The following is a 20,769-nucleotide window of genomic DNA, read 5'->3' as shown; positions in this document are numbered from 1 at the left end:
AAAGAAATGGGGATTTGAGTGGATTTCAGTTTGAGTTCAGTACAGTTAGCATTAGATTGTCAAGCTTCAGGCATAACTTTGGGCGTACATACATTTTTCTGTTTAAAAAAAAATATATATATATATATATATATATATATATATATATATATAATATATATATATATATAAATAGGTGTCTCTTGACCACTAACTATTTGGTCTCATTGAATTTAGTCTCAAGCAGGACCAACTGTCTTTAAAAAACATACATATAATATATGTACAGGGTGATTCAAAAAGAATCATCTGATTACAAAATGACTCATTTCACTTGTAAATCATTACCGAACAATGCAGTAAACTGTAAATGGTTTAAATGAGCATGAAGTTTATTATGTAATTTTACAAGTGTTCAATATGAACCTCCTCCAGCTGTACAGACAACATCAACACCATAGTCAAATTCATTCCATACTTGATTGAGCATGTCAGGTGTCACTGTACTCACGGCTCTTTCAATTGGTATGTGATTTTGGTTTTGTTTGGTAATGTTCTTTACATATTGTATAGTGTAGCCATGTTTTTGTTCAACATTAAAGGGTTAATATTTACTGAACTACTGAATTTGCATCTCGCCAAAATCGGCAGTTTTCAGTGTTAGTTTGAGCTTTATGTCTGTAGTCTTGACTAAATGTCGTTCACTGAATGAAGCTGCAGGTCTAGTCAGCTGCCACCATCAGGTGAAAGGGAGAACTGCAACGTACTGGCTGGTGGGCCGCTTATAATAAAGCCAAATATATATATACATATACCTCACCACAAGCATTTCAATGTCCTGACATGTGCAAAAGACAAATAAACTTGAAACTTTTTCTTGCTGGCCCTTACAAGAAAACATGCTATTTTGACCACAAATTCAGCTTCTTTGGATTAAGAATTTTTGGTTAAGGTTAGGATTGGGTGCAGTATTACTTGGCTACAGTAAAACTGAAGTCTATAGGAGTCCTCAAAAGTGCAATAAAATCTATGTGTAATATAATGATATCAATCATACCTCATGGTGGTCACCCCCACCCCTCCCCCACATCATATCTGCATGTCTGTGGTTTTCCACTCAAGGGTCTGGCAGTGACGAACTACAACTTTTTATAGTATCTTATATGAAATATATCTAATATTATACTCTTGTTTTTTACCTTACAGGAAAAGATACTCAAGCTAAACCTGAACAGCCTCATTTATTTTGCACAGAACTAAATGTTTCCTATTCATTCCTGCTGTGCTTTGTCAGCTTGAGTATAATGACATATTGCTTATATTATGTATACATTACAATGACTTTATATTATTTGGTGTCTTTGGTCATTTTTCTTCACTTATTTCCTACTTTTTTATGTCTTGCTCATTATGGAGGTTTTAACCTCTGCTTACTTCCTTGGTTTAGAAACTTCCTCACACGATGGCCGTGGCAGTACAGCTGATTTCTGTTCTCTTCAGTTTGGTCTCGATCACAGGTAAAAAAAAAAAAATTAAACTTCATTACTGCCTTTTACTTTATGGAGGCTAAACTATATTATAACCAGTAATTATCTTAAGTATTTTCACATCATAGATGAAGAAATCATCATCAATCACTATCACTTAACCATGCTATGATCATTATTAAGGTCAATGTACTCTTAAAATGTAGATTATGAAGTCAGTAGTATGGATAGATGGATATATTTTGTTGTAGTGAACTCTCAGATAAAAGGTACTAAACTGTCACTGGGGCGTTACCCCTCTTGTCTCTGGGGCGGTACCCTCAAGAGTATGTCTTCAGTACCTTTAGTACGGGAATATACTTGTACCATCTTACATTGAAATGAACTTTTTGAGCCTTTTTTGACCCTACATACCAGCTGTTGTCTCCAGCCTTTTATTTCGTTGTTCTGTTTTAAAACATCAGGTCATGAAAAGCTAGAAATATGTACTTGTCTCCTGTGGAAAACTTATTGAAGATACAAAATTAGACCTTAAAACCATTGTAGTACCTTTGAAGGCACATTTACATGGTTTGCACCTTGATGAATGAAAAACATACCTGTACAGTAGTTCTTTTAACAGTGTATACAGTGTTAATGAAAGGCTTTAATACACTGCACTGAAAAATGACTCTTTAAAACTGAACTTTTTACATTGTAATTTCTATAAACACTTAACCAGAACGCTCACTTGATGAAAAAGCTGTACACTTTATAAAATACAAACCATACTATGGAAATGGTCTTTTTTCAATATTGTCATTCCACAAAATAGACAACAGCTTCTCGAACACGAGGCATTTAGTTGAAACGTTTGAAGGGGAAGTCACCTGAAGTGTTTGCCACTCTTATCAAACATTTCAGCTACTATCTAAAAACTGTGTTTTTACAGTTTGTCCCTTTAATTGTATGATACTGATTTCAGGAAACTGGGCAGTTTAGGTCATAAGACTTGTGTAAAGACTCTAGTAATGACCTGTTCACTGGTTTCACAGTGCTTTACAGTGGAAAACGTGCAAAATAGTTGTACTCACAAAGTCACCTAGATATAAGATCATTTCATCTATGTGTGTTGTAATACTCCTAAATGTAATATTTAGACCAAATGGGTCTCTAAATCAATTACTTATATGTCTACTTTCTCAAATATCTGCATTTTATGGTTCAGGAAAGCTTCTTTCTCTTACTGTACACTCTATAAAGACATTTTTTTCAAAAATAATGTTGAAGTGTTTATGCACTTTGTATATCATTTAGCTTTAGTGTGTGACACTGAAACAGTTTTACAATCTTATAACTTAAGAATGGTTCACCAGCGCATCAAAGTTACATGACTTTACCTAAACGTAGCTGATCAGCCAGGAACTGTTTGTTGTTTGAATTTTGTACTGGAGCAATGAGGCTGATGTAGCTATCAAGAAAAAGAAACCATCATCTTTTTTTGGTTGACCCATTCTTGTATTATATTATTATATTTTTAGTAAGCCATTTGTTTAAAGGTGCATTCAGGCCAAATAGAGTTTAATATGTTATTTGTCATGATAGCACTGTATCCCTCAGCCTCATCGGTTTGACACAATCCATAATGTATTATCTTTTTATCCTTTTGCCCATCAGTGTTCTCTCACTACAATACCCAGCATGCACAGCTCAAATATGTCATGCAACATTGGGAATCCCCCTACGACACTGAAGATATGCACTGATTTAGAGGCCTATAAATACAGATGTGATATATGACTTCCTGCCTATCTGCCTTTCTTCCTGCATTAGCCAGCTAGCAGGAAAACAAACATTGCAAAACTCCCTCCATCATGTATCCACCCCAAAGTGTTTTTAGTTAGTTTAAAGGTTACTAGCTTCAAGATACATCAGAAGAATCAGAATCAGTATATGAAAAGTATCAGGTGTACAAGGAACTTCTCTTGGTGCAGGTGTCAACGTAAAATTAAATTTAATTAAAGTATAAAGTAATTATAGAAAAAAGACATACTACATCTAAACATAGACAGGACACAAACTGCAAGGTGCAATGATGTGCAATAGAAGATAAATACAGATACAACCAAGCACTGGAGTACTGATTTGAAAATTTGAGCAGCAAGTTTAAATATGAATGTAAACATATTCATAAAATATGTATACTGCAACAAGTTGAAGTGCATACGTGCACTAACTACAGTAAAGTGGGAAAGGTTCTCATTCAGAAGGATTATGGCATTTAAAAAAGCGCATGTGCAGCTGTTTAAAGCAGAGGGATGTTAGAAGGGCACTTGTTTAGGAGGATGATGGCTGGAAGAAAGAAGCTGTGGAGGTGGTGGTTGGTCCAAGTCTTTAGGGCTGTCACTCTTGGTCTTCACTAAGATGGAGAGAGTGACCACAGTGAGGGGTCAGCCATGACATTTTCTGCCCTCGTCCTCATTCTAGCCCTTTCATGCATAAATTAGTAGAAATTGTATTAAAAATTTATTTTCATTACTCAGATCAGCATAAAACATCAAATGAATTTTCATTTCATATAAAAATCAATTTTATTAAATAGTTATTGAACTGTCCACATGTGTGGACCATGCGTTAGTGGAAGACATACAATTAAAAAAAAACAAAAAGTGTTTCTAAGCATGTTTATATCTTTCATCATATCTTTCATTAACTATTAAATGGTGTATATTGTAAAGCTAATATTTAAAACAAACAATGCTGAAGCTACATCTAAGCTTCTTTTTCATGTTTACAAAACTGCTTTGTAACTTTTTTATTGAAAAGTGTTTTCCAGTGTTGTGGAGGCTTAGAGGTTGTGTTGACCTGGTTCCTTCTCTTGGAAGCAGGAATGAGACTTGGCTGCCCCCGAGAGCGCTTTGCATGACCCCACTGTTGATCAGTGTCTGAGCAATAGATGCTTTAAAAGACAACAGGTCTTAAGCTTGCGTGTTTTTCGTCTGGTGAAGTTCCCCTGCATTCACACGTACCACATCCAGGAAGTGGTAGAAAATGTGCATATCACCTTTTGTTCTTTCTTCTGTTGATACACTGCAATATACTGATTCACCAGATCCACTCCCAAATGTGACTATTAGTAGAAACCAACTGCAAATAGGTGACGTATTTGGATCACAGCACAGTCTTTTTTACTCCAGCTTTGTGTCACATCCTGAGGATGTTTACCATCACATGTCAAGACCACATAAATGATAGACTTATCAACCCATTTTGTCACAGTTACATTCTCACTGGTTGACAGAGGATGCTGCTCTTCCCTGTTCCTTTAGCTCACTGAGGGTCTTGAGGTTGCCTGTAGTTTCTTTTAGGCGGTTGACTCTGAAAGTGCCTGTAGCCTCAATTTCCTGACCATGTAGTGTTTCAAGAAGGGGTGTTCTACAGAAGACACCGTCAAACGTGGCTGTTGTCTTTGATGACAATCCCAGAGACAACCTTAACGTCAGCAGCCATTCCCAGGTCACCTATATCACCTTTTCAGCCACTGGTCCCCAGAACAGCTCAAACCTGTACAAGTAGCCAGATGTGCCAGATCTTGAACTTTGTTGAAATGTCGTTCACTGAAATGTTACTCATGTCATCAGCATTGTTTTTTTCCTCACGGATCCTAGGAAGAAATTTTATTTGTCTTCCTTTTTCATAGTTAATTCTTTTGCCATTTTTATTTTACACACTCAAACTGCCCCATTTTGTTGCATTTCTGGCACCTTTTATTTCTAGCTGGACACTGTTCCCGACGACCATGTGTCTGGCCACGTCTTTTGCAGATCTCTCTTGACTGATGATCCATTCTGTCTTTAAAATGTTTGGTATGGCTGGTGTCTTTGTTAAGGCTTGTGCCTTAAAGCTACACTGTTTTGCTTGTGACCTCATCAATGCACTTCCCTGCCCTCAAGTTAGCCGGCTGCTTTCTGATTTGCTCAGACTTTTGAGATTGTTATGACTTTTTCCCGACACATCACTGTCGGTCAAACAGACTACCATCTTGTTCCTTGTTCATCTTTAGCTGTACCAAATTCATAATGTTCGGCCAACTCAAACGCTCCTCACAAACGACGGGCTCTGCTTCTGCACCCAATGTGTAAAGTAATGAATTCACCTCTTTTTGAGCTTCAAATCTACTTTCTCTCCCCAGTGGCCATGAAGACGGCACATTTACATCGTTTGCACCTTGATGAATGAAAAACATACCTGTATAGTAGTTCTTCTGACAGTGTATACAGTGTTAATGAATGAATACACTACACTGAAAAATGACTCTTTAAAACTGAACTTTTTACATTGTAATTTCTATAAACACTTAACCAGAACGCTCACTTGATGAAAAAGCTGTACACTTTATAAAATACAAACCATACTATGGAAATGGTCTTTTTTCAATATTGTCATTCCACAAAATAGACAACAGCTTCTCGAACACGAGGCATTTAGTTGAAACGTTTGAAGGGGAAGTCACCTGAAGTGTTTGCCACTCTTATCAAACATTTCAGCTACTATCTAAAAACTGTGTTTTTACAGTTTGTCCCTTTAATTGTATGATACTGATTTCAGGAAACTGGGCAGTTTAGGTCATAAGACTTGTGTAAAGACTCTAGTAATGACCTGTTCACTGGTTTCACAGTGCTTTACAGTGGAAAACGTGCAAAATAGTTGCACTTACAAAGTCACCTAGATATAAGATCATTTCATCTATGTGTGTTGTAATACTCCTAAATGTAATATTTAGACCAAATGGGTCTCTAAATCAATTACTTCCATGTCTACTTTCTCAAATATCTGCATTTTATGGTTCAGGAAAGCTTCTTTCTCTTACTGTACACTCTATAAAGACATTTTTTTCAAAAATAATGTTGAAGTGTTTATGCACTTTGTATATCATTTAGCTTTAGTGTGTGACACTGAAACAGTTTTACAATCTTATAACTTAAGAATGGTTCACCAGCGCATCAAAGTTACATGACTTTACCTAAACGTAGCTGATCAGCCAGGAACTGTTTGTTGTTTGAATTTTGTACTGGAGCAATGAGGCTGATGTAGCTATCAAGAAAAAGAAACCATCATCTTTTTCTGGTTGACCCAGCCTTATTTTAATATTATTATATTTTTAGTAAACCATTAGTTTAAAGGTGCATTCAGGCCAAATAGAGTTTAATATGTTATTTGTCATGATAGCACTGTATCCCTCAGCCTCATCGGTTTGACACAATCCATAATGTATTATCTTTTTATCCTTTTGCCCATCAGTGTTCTCTCACTACAATACCCAGCATGCACAGCGCAAATATGTCATACAACATTGGGAATCCACCTACGACACTGAAGATAGAGGCCTATAAATACAGATGTGATATATGACTTCCTGCCTATCTGCCTTTCTTCCTGCATTAGCCAGCTAGCAGGAAAACAAACATTGCAAAACTCCCTCCATCATGTATCCACCCCAAAGTGTTTTTAGTTAGTTTAAAGGTTACTAGCTTCAAGATACATCAGAAGAATCAGAATCAGTATATGAAAAGTATCAGGTGTACAAGGAACTTCTCTTGGTGCAGGTGTCAACGTAAAATTAAATTTAATTAAAGTATAAAGTAATTATAGAAAAAAGACATACTACATCTAAACATAGACAGGACACAAACTGCAAGGTGCAATGATGTGCAATAGAAGATAAATACAGATACAACCAAGCACTGGAGGACTGATTTGAAAATTTGAGCAGCAAGTTTAAATATGAATGTAAACATATTCATAAAATATGTATACTGCAACAAGTTGAAGTGCATACGTGCACTAACTACAGTAAAGTGGGAAAGGTTCTCATTCAGAAGGATTATGGCATTTAAAAAAGCGCATGTGCAGCTGTTTAAAGCAGAGGGATGTTAGAAGGGCACTTGTTTAGGAGGATGATGGCTGGAAGAAAGAAGCTGTGGAGGTGGTGGTTGGTCCAAGTCTTTAGGGCTGTCACTTATGGTCTTCACTAAGATGGAGAGAGTGACCACAGTGAGGGGTCAGCCATGACATTTTCTGCCCTCGTCCTCATTCTAGCCCTTTCATGCATAAATTAGTAGAAATTGTATTAAAAATTTATTTTCATTACTCAGATCAGCATAAAACATCAAATGAATTTTCATTTCATATAAAAATCAATTTTATTAAATAGTTATTGAACTGTCCACATGTGTGGACCATGCGTTAGTGGAAGACATACAATTAAAAAAAAACAAAAAGTGTTTCTAAGCATGTTTATATCTTTCATCATATCTTTCATTAACTATTAAATGGTGTATATTGTAAAGCTAATATTTAAAACAAACAATGCTGAAGCTACATCTAAGCTTCTTTTTCATGTTTACAAAACTGCTTTGTAACTTTTTTATTGAAAAGTGTGAAAAATGTGAAAATGTGATCCCTAAAAACTGGACAGAGTCTGGACCGGACACTGCACACAGACATATCTTGTCTTCTTTTTGCACAATTCATAACAGCATCTCATTTCATTCTTGGTGACAGCACTTCTAGTCCAGTGTTTTCCAGTGTTATAGAGGCTTAGAGGTTGTGTTGACCTGGTTCCTTCTCTTGGGAGCAGGAATGAGACTTGGCTGCCCCCAGAGCGCTTTTGCATGACCCCACTGTTGATCAGTGCCTGAGCAATAGATGCTTTAAAAGACAACAGGTCTTAAGCTTGTGTGTTTTTCGTCTGGTGAAGTTCCCCTTCATTCACACGTACCACATCCAGGAAGTGGTAGAAAATTTGCATACCACCTTTTGTTCTTTCTTCTGTTGATACACTGCAATATACTGATTCACCAGATCCACTCCCAAATGTGACTATTAGTAGAAACCAACTGCAAATAGGTGACGTATTTGGATCACAGCACAGTCTTTTTTACTCCAGCTTTGTGTCACATCCTGAGGATGTTTACCATCACATGTCAAGACCACATAAATGATAGACCTATAACCCATTTTGTCACAGTTACATTCTCACTGGTTGACAGAGGATGCTGCTCTTCCCTGTTCCTTTAGCTCACTGAGGGTCTTGAGGTTGCCTGTAGTTTCTTTTAGGCGGTTGACTCTGCAAGTGCCTGTAGCCTCAATTTCCTGACCATGTAGTGTTTCAAGAAGGGGTGTTCTACAGAAAACGTGGCTGTTATCTTTGATGACAATCCCAGAGACAACCTTAACGTCAGCAGCCATTCCCAAGTCACCTATATCACCTTTTCAGCCACTGGTCCCCAATACAGCTCAAACCTGTACAAGTAGCCAGATGTGCCAGATCTTGAACTTTGTTGAAATGTCGTTCACTGAAATGTTACTCATGTCATCAGCATTGTTTTTTTCCTCACGGATCCTAGGAAGAAATTTTATTTGTCTTCCTTTTTCATAGTTAATTCTTTTGCCATTTTTATTTTACACACTCAAACTGCCCCATTTTGTTGCATTTCTGGCACCTTTTATTTCTAGCTGGACACTGTTCCCGACGACCATGTGTCTGGCCACGTGTTTTGCAGATCTCTCTTGACTGATGATCCATTCTGTCTTTAAAATGTTTGGTATGGCTGGTGTCTTTGTTAAGGCTTGTGCCTTAAAGCTACACTGTTTTGCTTGTGACCTCATCAATGCACTTCCCTGCCCTCAAGTTAGCCGGCTGCTTTCTGATTTGCTCAGACTTTTGAGATTGTTATGACTTTTTCCCGACACATCACTGTCGGTCAAACAGACTACCATCTTGTTCCTTGTTCATCTTTAGCTGTACCAAATTCATAATGTTCGGCCAACTCAAACGCTCCTCACAAACGACGGGCTCTGCTTCTGCACCCAATGTGTAAAGTAATGAATTCACCTCTTTTTGAGCTTCAAATCTACTTTCTCTCCCCAGTGGCCATGAAGACGGCACATTTACATCGTTTGCACCTTGATGAATGAAAAACATACCTGTATAGTAGTTCTTCTGACAGTGTATACAGTGTTAATGAATGAATACACTACACTGAAAAATGACTCTTTAAAACTGAACTTTTTACATTGTAATTTCTATAAACACTTAACCAGAACGCTCACTTGATGAAAAAGCTGTACACTTTATAAAATACAAACCATATTATGGAAATGGTCTTTTTTCAATATTGTCATTCCACAAAATAGACAACAGCTTCTCGAACACGAGGCATTTAGTTGAAACGTTTGAAGGGGAAAGTCACCTGAAGTGTTTGCCACTCTTATCAAACATTTCAGCTACTATCTAAAAACTGTGTTTTTACAGTTTGTCCCTTTAATTGTATGATACTGATTTCAGGAAACTGGGCAGTTTAGGTCATAAGACTTGTGTAAAGACTCTAGTAATGACCAGTTCACTGGTTTCACAGTGCTTTACAGTGGAAAACGTGCAAAATAGTTGTACTCACAAAGTCACCTAGATATAAGATCATTTTATCTATGTGTGTTGTAATACTCCTAAATGTAATATTTAGACCAAATGGGTCTCTAAATCAATTACTTCCATGTCTACTTTCTCAAATATCTGCATTTTATGGTTCAGGAAAGCTTCTTTCTCTTACTGTACACTCTATAAAGACATTTTTTTCAAAAATAATGTTGAAGTGTTTATGCACTTTGTATATCATTTAGCTTTAGTGTGTGACACTGAAACAGTTTTACAATCTTATAACTTAAGAATGGTTCACCAGCGCATCAAAGTTACATGAGTTTACCTAAACGTAGCTGATCAGCCAGGAACTGTTTGTTGTTTGAATTTTGTACTGGAGCAATGAGGCTGATGTAGCTATCAAGAAAAAGAAACCATCATCTTTTTCTGGTTGACCCAGCCTTATTTTAATATTATTATATTTTTAGTAAACCATTAGTTTAAAGGTGCATTCAGGCCAAATAGAGTTTAATATGTTATTTGTTATGATAGCACTGTATCCCTCAGCCTCATCGGTTTGACACAATTCATAATGTATTATCTTTTTATCCTTTTGCCCATCAGTGTTCTCTCAATACAGTACCCAGCATGCACAGCTCAAATATGTCATGCAACATTGGGAATCCCCCTACGACACTGAAGATAGAGGCCTATAAATACAGATGTGATATATGACTTCCTGCCTATCTGCCTTTCTTCCTGCATTAGCCAGCTAGCAGGAAAACAAACATTGCAAAACTCCCTCCATCATGTATCCACCCCAAAGTGTTTTTAGTTAGTTTAAAGGTTACTAGCTTCAAGATACATCAGAAGAATCAGAATCAGTATATGAAAAGTATCAGGTGTACAAGGAACTTCTCTTGGTGCAGGTGTCAACGTAAAATTAAATTTAATTAAAGTATAAAGTAATTATAGAAAAAAGACATACTACATCTAAACATAGACAGGACACAAACTGCAAGGTGCAATGATGTGCAATAGAAGATAAATACAGATACAACCAAGCACTGGAGTACTGATTTGAAAATTTGAGCAGCAAGTTTAAATATGAATGTAAACATATTCATAAAATATGTATACTGCAACAAGTTGAAGTGCATACGTGCACTAACTACAGTAAAGTGGGAAAGGTTCTCATTCAGAAGGATTATGGCATTTAAAAAAGCGCATGTGCAGCTGTTTAAAGCAGAGGGATGTTAGAAGGGCACTTGTTTAGGAGGATGATGGCTGGAAGAAAGAAGCTGTGGAGGTGGTGGTTGGTCCAAGTCTTTAGGGCTGTCACTTATGGTCTTCACTAAGATGGAGAGAGTGACCACAGTGAGGGGTCAGCCATGACATTTTCTGCCCTCGTCCTCATTCTAGCCCTTTCATGCATAAATTAGTAGAAATTGTATTAAAAATTTATTTTCATTACTCAGATCAGCATAAAACATCAAATGAATTTTCATTTCATATAAAAATCAATTTTATTAAATAGTTATTGAACTGTCCACATGTGTGGACCATGCGTTAGTGGAAGACATACAATTAAAAAAAAACAAAAAGTGTTTCTAAGCATGTTTATATCTTTCATCATATCTTTCATTAACTATTAAATGGTGTATATTGTAAAGCTAATATTTAAAACAAACAATGCTGAAGCTACATCTAAGCTTCTTTTTCATGTTTACAAAACTGCTTTGTAACTTTTTTATTGAAAAGTGTTTTCCAGTGTTGTGGAGGCTTAGAGGTTGTGTTGACCTGGTTCCTTCTCTTGGAAGCAGGAATGAGACTTGGCTGCCCCCGAGAGCGCTTTTGCATGACCCCACTGTTGATCAGTGCCTGAGCAATAGATGCTTTAAAAGACAACAGGTCTTAAGCTTGCGTGTTTTTCGTCTGGTGAAGTTACCCTGCGTTCACACGTACCACATCCAGGAAGTGGTAGAAAATGTGCATATCACCTTTTGTTCTTTCTTCTGTTGATACACTGCAATATACTGATTCACCAGATCCACTCCCAAATATGACTATTAGTAGAAACCAACTGCAAATAGGTGACGTATTTGGATCACAGCACAGTCTTTTTTACTCCAGCTTTGTGTCACATCCTGAGGATGTTTACCATCACATGTCAAGACCACATAAATGATAGACCTATAACCCATTTTGTCACAGTTACATTCTCACTGGTTGACAGAGGATGCTGCTCTTCCCTGTTCCTTTAGCTCACTGAGGGTCTTGAGGTTGCCTGTAGTTTCTTTTAGGCGGTTGACTCTGCAAGTGCCTGTAGCCTCAATTTCCTGACCATGTAGTGTTTCAAGAAGGGGTGTTCTACAGAAGAAAACGTGGCTGTTGTCTTTGATGACAATCCCAGAGACAACCTTAACGTCAGCAGCCATTCCCAGGTCACCTATATCACCTTTTCAGCCACTGGTCCCCAGAACAGCTCAAACCTGTACAAGTAGCCAGATGTGCCAGATCTTGTGTCGTTCACTGAAATGTTACTCATGTCATCAGCATTGTTTTTTTCCTCACGGATCCTAGGAAGAAATTTTATTTGTCTTCCTTTTTCATAGTTAATTCTTTTGCCATTTTTATTTTACACACTCAAACTGCCCCATTTTGTTGCATTTCTGGCACCTTTTATTTCTAGCTGGACACTGTTCCCGACGACCATGTGTCTGGCCACGTGTTTTGCAGATCTCTCTTGACTGATGATCCATTCTGTCTTTAAAATGTTTGGTATGGCTGGTGTCTTTGTTAAGGCTTGTGCCTTAAAGCTACACTGTTTTGCTTGTGACCTCATCAATGCACTTCCCTGCCCTCAAGTTAGCCGGCTGCTTTCTGATTTGCTCAGACTTTTGAGATTGTTATGACTTTTTCCCGACACATCACTGTCGGTCAAACAGACTACCATCTTGTTCCTTGTTCATCTTTAGCTGTACCAAATTCATAATGTTCGGCCAACTCAAACGCTCCTCACAAACGACGGGCTCTGCTTCTGCACCCAATGTGTAAAGTAATGAATTCACCTCTTTTTGAGCTTCAAATCTACTTTCTCTCCCCAGTGGCCATGAAGACGGCTGAGAAAATAATGCACCAGTAATGGGTACGATTCACTGGTCTGTTCTCACACTTCTGACAACATGTCATGAACATACACAGAACTTTATTTGTTAGGTGAACATTTTTCAGTAAGTGCTCCTACAAAAATGTAGCTCACAGAAGAAAACTGTGGGTGACACAACTAGATTGTATAGTAACGTTAGGAATTCAACTAAGTGAGTTTAGAGCTTATCCAGAGGGAGTAATCCAATGTTGTATGTGCTAAAAACTAGTTTGACAAATGAAGTTGCGGTCACATCATGTGAGACCATAAAATTTACATTTTATTCAAGGAAATATCGCAGCACCCCCACCAAGTACAATTCTGTCTCTCTTAATGGGGGTGTGGGACAGACAAAGAGCATATAAGTATGTGTGGAAGCATTTTCACCACCTGTAAAATAAGTTTTGTCTCTACATGTCATACCTTCTCAAGTTTTTATTTTCATCAGCACTGACTTGCTTAACTGTTTTACCTGATTTTTTACTATTATTGTCTTATTTCTATTATTTTATTATTTATCCATCCATCCATCATCTAAACCGCTTATCCTTCCGGGTCGCGGTCATTTTATTATTTATTTGTTTGTTTATTTATTATTCATATTCTTATTTTAATTCTGATTATTTTTATTATTTGTCATACATACATACATACATACATACATACATACATCATCTAAACCGCTTATCCTTCTGGGTCGCGGTGGGGTGCTGGAGCCTATCCCAGCTGTCATTGGGCGGAAGGCAGGATACACCCTGGACAGGTCGCCAGTCTATCGCAGGGCAGACAGACAGACAGACATACACATTCACTCACACACTCACACCTAGGGGCAATTTACCATGTCCAATTGGCCTGACTGCATGTCTTTTGGACTGTGGGAGGAAACCGGAGTACCCGGAGGAAACCCACGCAGACACAGGGAGAACATACAAACTCCACACAGAAACGACTCTGGTCGCCTGACTGGGAATCGAACCCAGGCCATTCTCGCTGTGAGGCAACAGCGCTACCCACTGCGCCACCGTGCCACGTGCCACCGTATTATTAATTGTCATTTTAATACATTTTTTGTTTACTTTTAGATCTTATTCTCCTTTCATTTTATTTGGATTAGATTTGATTTTATTATCCTTTACAGTTTTATCTACATTTTAATTATAGTTTATTTCCTACTGTATTTTTATTATTAATGTTTCTTTTTTTATACATACTTGATTTAAGTAATTTTCAAATTAAATTTACTTTTATTATTTGATATGTTCTTACACATTATCAATCCCTTTCCTGTATCAACTTGGCAACATTATTCACCCTCAATGTTCTCTGAGGTTAAATAAAGGTTGATTGATTGACTTTCTAGTCTGATATGAGAGAGAGAGGCTGGAAAAAATAGTGGATGAATTTTTGTCTTTGGGCATATGACAATGATGCTAGAATTTGTCTAACCTCAATATTAATAACCAAAGTACAATTGCTCTAAAAATTGTATAACTTTCCAAGCAGTGCACAAAAAAATACAAGCAAATGCAAACGGTCATAAAATACAGAAGCAACCTAAACAACAAAACAGACTTAACAAAACCGCTTAACTAAAACAACCAAATGATTTGTCTTTGTTCTTTTCCTACAGAGTCCAGTGATGTGTTTGGATTGGTTGGCCATTCTGTTCAACTAGACACACAACGTCCTGTACCAGTGTTTGATGACTTATCCTGGGTCTTTAACGGAGCTAAAAATGTTTTAAAATATTATAATGAAACTAAAAAATGTAAACAGCATTCTGCTTATGGAGGCAGAGTGGAGTTCAATACTGAAACCTACAGTCTGACACTGAAGAACTTACAGAGGACTGATAGTGGACTGTATGAAGCAAAAGCAGCTGGAATACAGAATACAGTTGTTGTTAAGTACAGACTCTCTGTGTTAGGTAAGTCTTACAGGGTGAGATTTAAGGCCAGAAAAAATGCATTCCTGGCTAAAACCTGCTGCTGTCAGTCAGATGATGTGTTTTTATTCTCTTTTTTATTCTTTTATTTAACCACGTACACACAGTATAGGTTATTGTAAGTCTGCTGAGTTCTAAGGTCTTGTTAACAAGAGAGGACATCTGGAAAGTTCAAGAGGAAATGCAGCAGCCCTTTCAGTACTTCATTTAGGATGACACAGCCAGTAAAATGAATGAAAATGACATGGAAAAAAATCATTTAAAAGATGCAACTATGTCTGACTTTAGTCTGAAAAATCATGGCTAGTTATATATAGTTGCTTATACTTCGTTATAGGGAGAATGTAATCACTGTCTAACTTTGTACTGAATGACCCCAGCACTGTTCATAAATGTTAGTGTAAATAAATAAAACTTTTTAGAAAATAAAACATTTGTGCATAAGCAACAACATAGCATTAATGGGCATTTGCAATATATTCTTATTAACATTTTTCTGCAGGATATTTTTAATTATAAAATATATACAAGAATATTTTGTCCCCATAATAACTAGGTTGGATCTGTGTGTGTGTGAAATGTTATGTAGAGCTGCTAGTGAGCAATGAAGGGTGAAAGGGGACGAGTGAGGGACCCCCGGCTGTGAAAACAATTCACACTTCTCAACAAATATGACCATACTGAGATAAAACAGACAGCACAACTTCAGCTTTCTTCATATAAAACAATCATGTACAACTGACACAATAAAAAAAACAGGCATAAATTACATTTTATGTAAAAAGGATGTAATGAAACTTCTAGGCTATTTAGTGTGTGTATATTCTTTATATTGCATGTTTTGTTTATCTTAATGCTTGTAAGTATCTTTGTGTTATTGAAAAGTGCTATAGACTTATTATTATCATCAATATTTTTTTAATTATTTCATTCTTACGTAGTCATATTTGAGTCCAGTCCTCTAAAACTATGTTCATAGGACTTCATACGGTTCTGAGACAGAAAAACAGACAAAGCTAATAACCTCTGTGAGTGATTTATTGTTGACTGGTGTTTAGTGTAACATTACTAGCAGTACAGTGATCTGTATCTATGTGTGCACCTCAGATCCAGCGGAGGCCCCAGTTTTGGCTTCTGCCTTTCACCAGCTCAGCAACAACCTCTGCAACATCTCTCTCACCTGTAGAGGTCATGACCTCTGTCTCAACTCCAGCTGCTATAATGAAACCTGTGAGGAAAAGGAAGTGATGTCACCTGGAGGCATCACCCTTTCCCTGTCTGTCAATGGCAGCAGCATTATCTGTAACCATAGCAACCCAGTCAGCTGGAAGGAGGCTGTTTTGGAGATGGGAGAACTTAAACAACTCTGTGCTGATAAAGGTGTGCACACATACATGCTCAAACACAAGCACATCTTATTTTTTAACCCATTCTGTATTTGTTCTAAGATTAACAATCTTTTTGCCCCTCATTAGGAGAACACAGTACACAGGAAGATAACCTACTCTTACAATTGCTATTGCTGGCTGTGGGTATCATAGGGGTCATCATTCTTCTAGTTATCTTAATCCTTTCATATCTTTACCAGAGGAAATCAACAGGTATGTCTTTTTTTGCATGTTCAGTGTGAACATATACATTTATCATTATCACCTTCACAATTTTCTGTCAGAAAAACAGCTTTTGAATTATGCAATTTGCAGGTCAAAGCAGTTGTTTAAACAGTTGTTACTGTTAACTGGCAAGTTAACACAGCTGGACACAGAAACATCAGCTTTGAAAAACTCCTAACCTTACAGCAGCGGGGACCCAGTAATCTTCTGTTTTATTTTCTGTTCCAGTGAAATCAGTCATTTAAAAGTACGCCGTGCTACCTGATCACTTGATGTGTTACTGGGGTTTTGTTTGGCTTCTTCATAAAACTTGTTGCTCTAAATATTTTGTGTGTGTGTGTGTACCGATCAGGCATAACATTATGACCATGTTTGTCCTTGTTTCTATGCTCACTGTCCATTTTATCAGCTCCACTTACTATATAGGTGCACTTTGTAGTTCTACAATTACAGACTGTAGTCCATCTGTTTCTCTGCATACTTTGTTAGCCCCCTTTTACCCTGTTCTTTAGTGGTCAGAACCCCTATGGACCCTCACAGAGCAGGTACTATTTTGGTGGTGGATCATTCTCAGCACTGCAGTAACACTGATGTGGTGGTGGTGTGTTAGTGTGTGTTGTGCTGGTCTGAGTGGATCAGACACAGCAGTGCTGCTGGAGTTTATAAACACCTCAGTGTCGCTGCTGGACTGAGAGTAGTCTACCATCCAGAAATATCCAGCCAACAGTGTCCTGTGGGCAGCGTCCTGTGACCACAATTTTTGAAATGTGAAAATTGCTGAAAATTTGAAAATTGCTGAGTTTACAGTCGCTAGACAGTTTCTGCAAACTGAAATTGACTTATCTGGACAAATGTGGACGCCTCACAGTATTTTGGGCAGATATCATACCACCAAACTGATGGAAGCATGAAGCTGGAAAATTTCTGATCAAATCAGGCAATATCAACTGAAATGTCGAGACGGCTCGCTCAGCTAGAAAACTCATTCATGTGAATGCAGTTTGAACAGGCTACCTTGCCCAAAAATATATAAAAAGTCTGAATTGCAGGAGAAATGGCAACATAAAGCTTGCGAGGCCCTGTGGCACCAGACCTGAGTTTGGGAGCCCCTGAGATAGCTGATGTTGTATGGCAGCTAACAAATTCTGGATATCAGGCTGATGAGCAGAAAGTAACATAGTTCTGGTTCACATTTCAATAGGTTTACACACACACCCATTATGTTTAGGGACTGCATGAATTGTTCAGCTTCAAAGCTTCATTTGACAAGATCAAGATAGAGTGTGCAGATCAGAGCGGTAGTTACTTGTTTTTAGTTCCTGCGCATGTGAAGCTCAGCACTAACTACTCACTGCTGTATTTTCTCCATTTTAGTTTCTGCTTTGTTTTCTATGAGACGCAGTGGATGCTTCACTTGTTCTTAGTGTGGATAGCCCGGCCTCAGGACCTTTCCTTTGAAAACCATTTATCAGTGATAATGTTTGTGTAACGTTTTACATTAATTTGCACTGAAATTATAAACTACTTAGCATTTTGCCAAACCAATCAATGAGGAGAACCTTCATATAATTATCACAATAATAAGATGTCCATATTTAATTACAGTTGGTAAATTATTTATGTATTATAAAGAATTTTAAGGTTAAAAAATGGATCTGTAAGATTTGTATCATGGCCTGTGCTACACCAGGAGGATGAAGGATGCTGGAGGCAGGAGTGGCAATGTCAGCAAGCATTTACCTTTATTTTACACAAAACACAAACAAAACCGAACCAAACCAACACTGACCTCCTCTCTTTGGCTTCTAATAGATTTTCCGGTCCTTTTTCTCTCACATGCAAGCTTCTTTTTCTCACGCTGCTTTCTTGCTTTCTTTCTTTCTCTCTCTTTTTTGTGACCTACATAATGGAGACAGTCTGAGCACAATCAGAGAGTAGCCTCCTCACTGCTTAGAATTAAACAATCACTGATCAGTGACCTGATAGCAATAAGGGGAAGTTTGTGGGCTTAGAATTAAAAGGTTCTATTTGTGTTCAGTGCAGAACAAATAAGTTGCAATTGATCATAAAAGACCAGACACAGAATTTGGGTTGATATGGATCTTAAAAGAAGAGCAGTATGAAATGGTGTGTTGAAGCCCTGCTTTACTCCTTCTTTTACTATTTGTGACATGTCTGCTTCTGCCTCACAACGGTAATTTAGCATGTAACACCAACTGTGGCTGTATAGCAGTTAGACAAAATTGGTTTGGGAAATTAAGATTGTGTCTACAGTTCCTTTTCACTAATGATATCAAGGGTTAATTTTTCATTTTTTTCATTCAAAACTGCGTAGGTCCCACACAGTGTGAGAACACAGTCTATGCAGAAGTTGAGGTAAGATTTATGTAATTCTTATTCCTGTAGACATTTAGACATTAATGAGAATAAATACTGTAATTATTTGATTCAGGGATTTATATTGTTTATATTGTTAATTTGTGTCAAATCTTCTACAGAAGGTAACATGAAACACAGGATATTATAATTTCATAATGATGATAATCATGTTTACAGAGGAACTGTGCAGCAACACCACCTACTGCGCTGGATTCTACTGTGTACTGTGCTGTACAGAAGAAACCACAACCTACAAGTAATGGACGGTCCAGTCAGACCACTGCAGTGAAAATGGCCAGCATATACATGAAGTTGCTATTAAAATTCACTTTTTATTGATCGTTCATAACTTTTGAGAATTCTCCTAATGGTCACGTTGTTTAATGCAGTTAGAGCTGTAACAAGCAATACAGTTAAAGCTAGATGAAAATATTCGTGCGACCAATTTTATTTACTTTCTAAAAGGCCTGATTAGAGCTGCACTGTGGAAAAAGCTGTCTGCTTGGTGCAGGATGGATATAAGCCTATAACCCATGTGCACCAGCAGTTTCTTTCACTGATACATGTACATTTAATGAAGGATTGCACAAAAACTGTTTTTCACTTATTTCCTTTGACTTCCCCCTTTCTTATGCAAGTGGATTATCTTATCTCGAATCTCATCAGAAAAATCTGCTATCAAATTAATAACTTACACTGTTTTGACAAGAAATTAAATAAATAAATATTTCTGACTTTTGCACAATACTGTATATACATTATCCATAAAACTGTATAAAACTTTTTTTTTTTTTGCAAGTACAGTTCTGGTCTAACAGAAAGCCTCAATATGATGAACATTTCCCAACTTGTCTCTGTCAAAGTTCTTTACAGTTTGATTGTGATTTATTGCTGTAGCCTGTGATCACATTTAAGGATTTCATTTTAGTATTACTTTAGTATACTTATTTAGGTAACATTATTTAATCTGAGCCAGTCCTTCAAATTTTCAGTAAGGAACTTAAATATTTAGTAGCTTCGAATCATACTTAGTTACTACAAATGCTATGTTTTAATCATCATATGTCATGTTTTCTTAAAAATGTTCAGCAGCGGTCGATCTCAGCAGAGCCCTGCATTTCTAGCATCTATGAATCCGTTCCAGATCAGGTAAGGAAAACTAAAACCCCATTGATTCAATTAAAGAGCTTTTAGAGTGTAGAAGCTTCAGTCTTGTTATCCATATGAGGGTTTGTAATACTTTCTTTGGGTGAGAAAACCCGCACATGTGCTTTATTGTAGGATTATTCATTGATTTCATTATGGATCTGCAAACTTATTGAAAGTTGATTGGTTGTCCTTTTTTCTGTCCTTTCAATCACAGATACAACCTATGAAACCTGGAACCATTTATACCACAATTTCAAATCTCAGCAAAGCTGTGAATTAAGCCAATTTGAATGGAACCACATCACTGTGAGAAATTGAAGTCACTCTTGATTTACACAGAAGATTCCCAGTGATTTCACAGTCATCTTGTGCGAGTCCACAAAAGTACAACTGGCCCTCCTCTAACTGGATGTAAAAGATGGCTTTGGCCCACTGCTGATGATAGCCCGTCTTAAAGAACAGAGCTTTTTTTCATACAACATTTTTGTTTACACTGAGATACAGTCATAAAACTGGACAATTCCAGCTGTGGATGTCTTTACAGATCAGTGTTTAACACAGAAACCTTTTCATTGTAAGTAAAAATACGTACAGGGTAGCTCCAGCTTTTGGGGGCCCTAAGTAAGGATTTTTTGGGGAGGCTCTCATCTTGCTAAATGGAGATGTGG

General features: G+C 37.2%; 1 protein-coding gene across 1 annotated transcript; it reads left to right on the top strand.

Moving 5' to 3' along the window:
* Positions 1-1,346: 1,346 nt before the first annotated feature.
* LOC118797553 (SLAM family member 6-like) lies at positions 1,347-20,101 on the top strand. Its single transcript, XM_036556915.1, has 7 exons — positions 1,347-1,496; positions 14,646-14,942; positions 16,068-16,340; positions 16,436-16,561; positions 18,909-18,949; positions 19,130-19,208; positions 20,042-20,101. The coding sequence occupies exons 1-7, from the start codon at positions 1,442-1,444 to the stop codon at positions 20,074-20,076; spliced, it is 906 nt and encodes a 301-aa protein (XP_036412808.1). The 5' UTR covers positions 1,347-1,441; the 3' UTR covers positions 20,077-20,101.
* Positions 20,102-20,769: the final 668 nt, after the last annotated feature.

Source organism: Colossoma macropomum, unplaced genomic scaffold (assembly GCF_904425465.1).
Source record: "Colossoma macropomum unplaced genomic scaffold, Colossoma_macropomum, whole genome shotgun sequence".
NCBI lineage: Eukaryota > Metazoa > Chordata > Actinopteri > Characiformes > Serrasalmidae > Colossoma > Colossoma macropomum.
This window is presented reverse-complemented; position numbering and strand designations above follow the sequence as displayed.

Excerpts from the sequence above, each read along its gene's own strand:
- LOC118797553 (XM_036556915.1), top strand. The coding sequence starts at position 1,442 with ATGGCCGTGGCAGTACAGCTGATTTCTGTTCTCTTCAGTTTGGTCTCG. Across the intron at positions 14,943-16,067 it reads GTACAGACTCTCTGTGTTAG|ATCCAGCGGAGGCCCCAGTT; the intron begins GTAAGTCTTACA and ends TGTGCACCTCAG. Across the intron at positions 16,341-16,435 it reads ACAACTCTGTGCTGATAAAG|GAGAACACAGTACACAGGAA; the intron begins GTGTGCACACAT and ends GCCCCTCATTAG.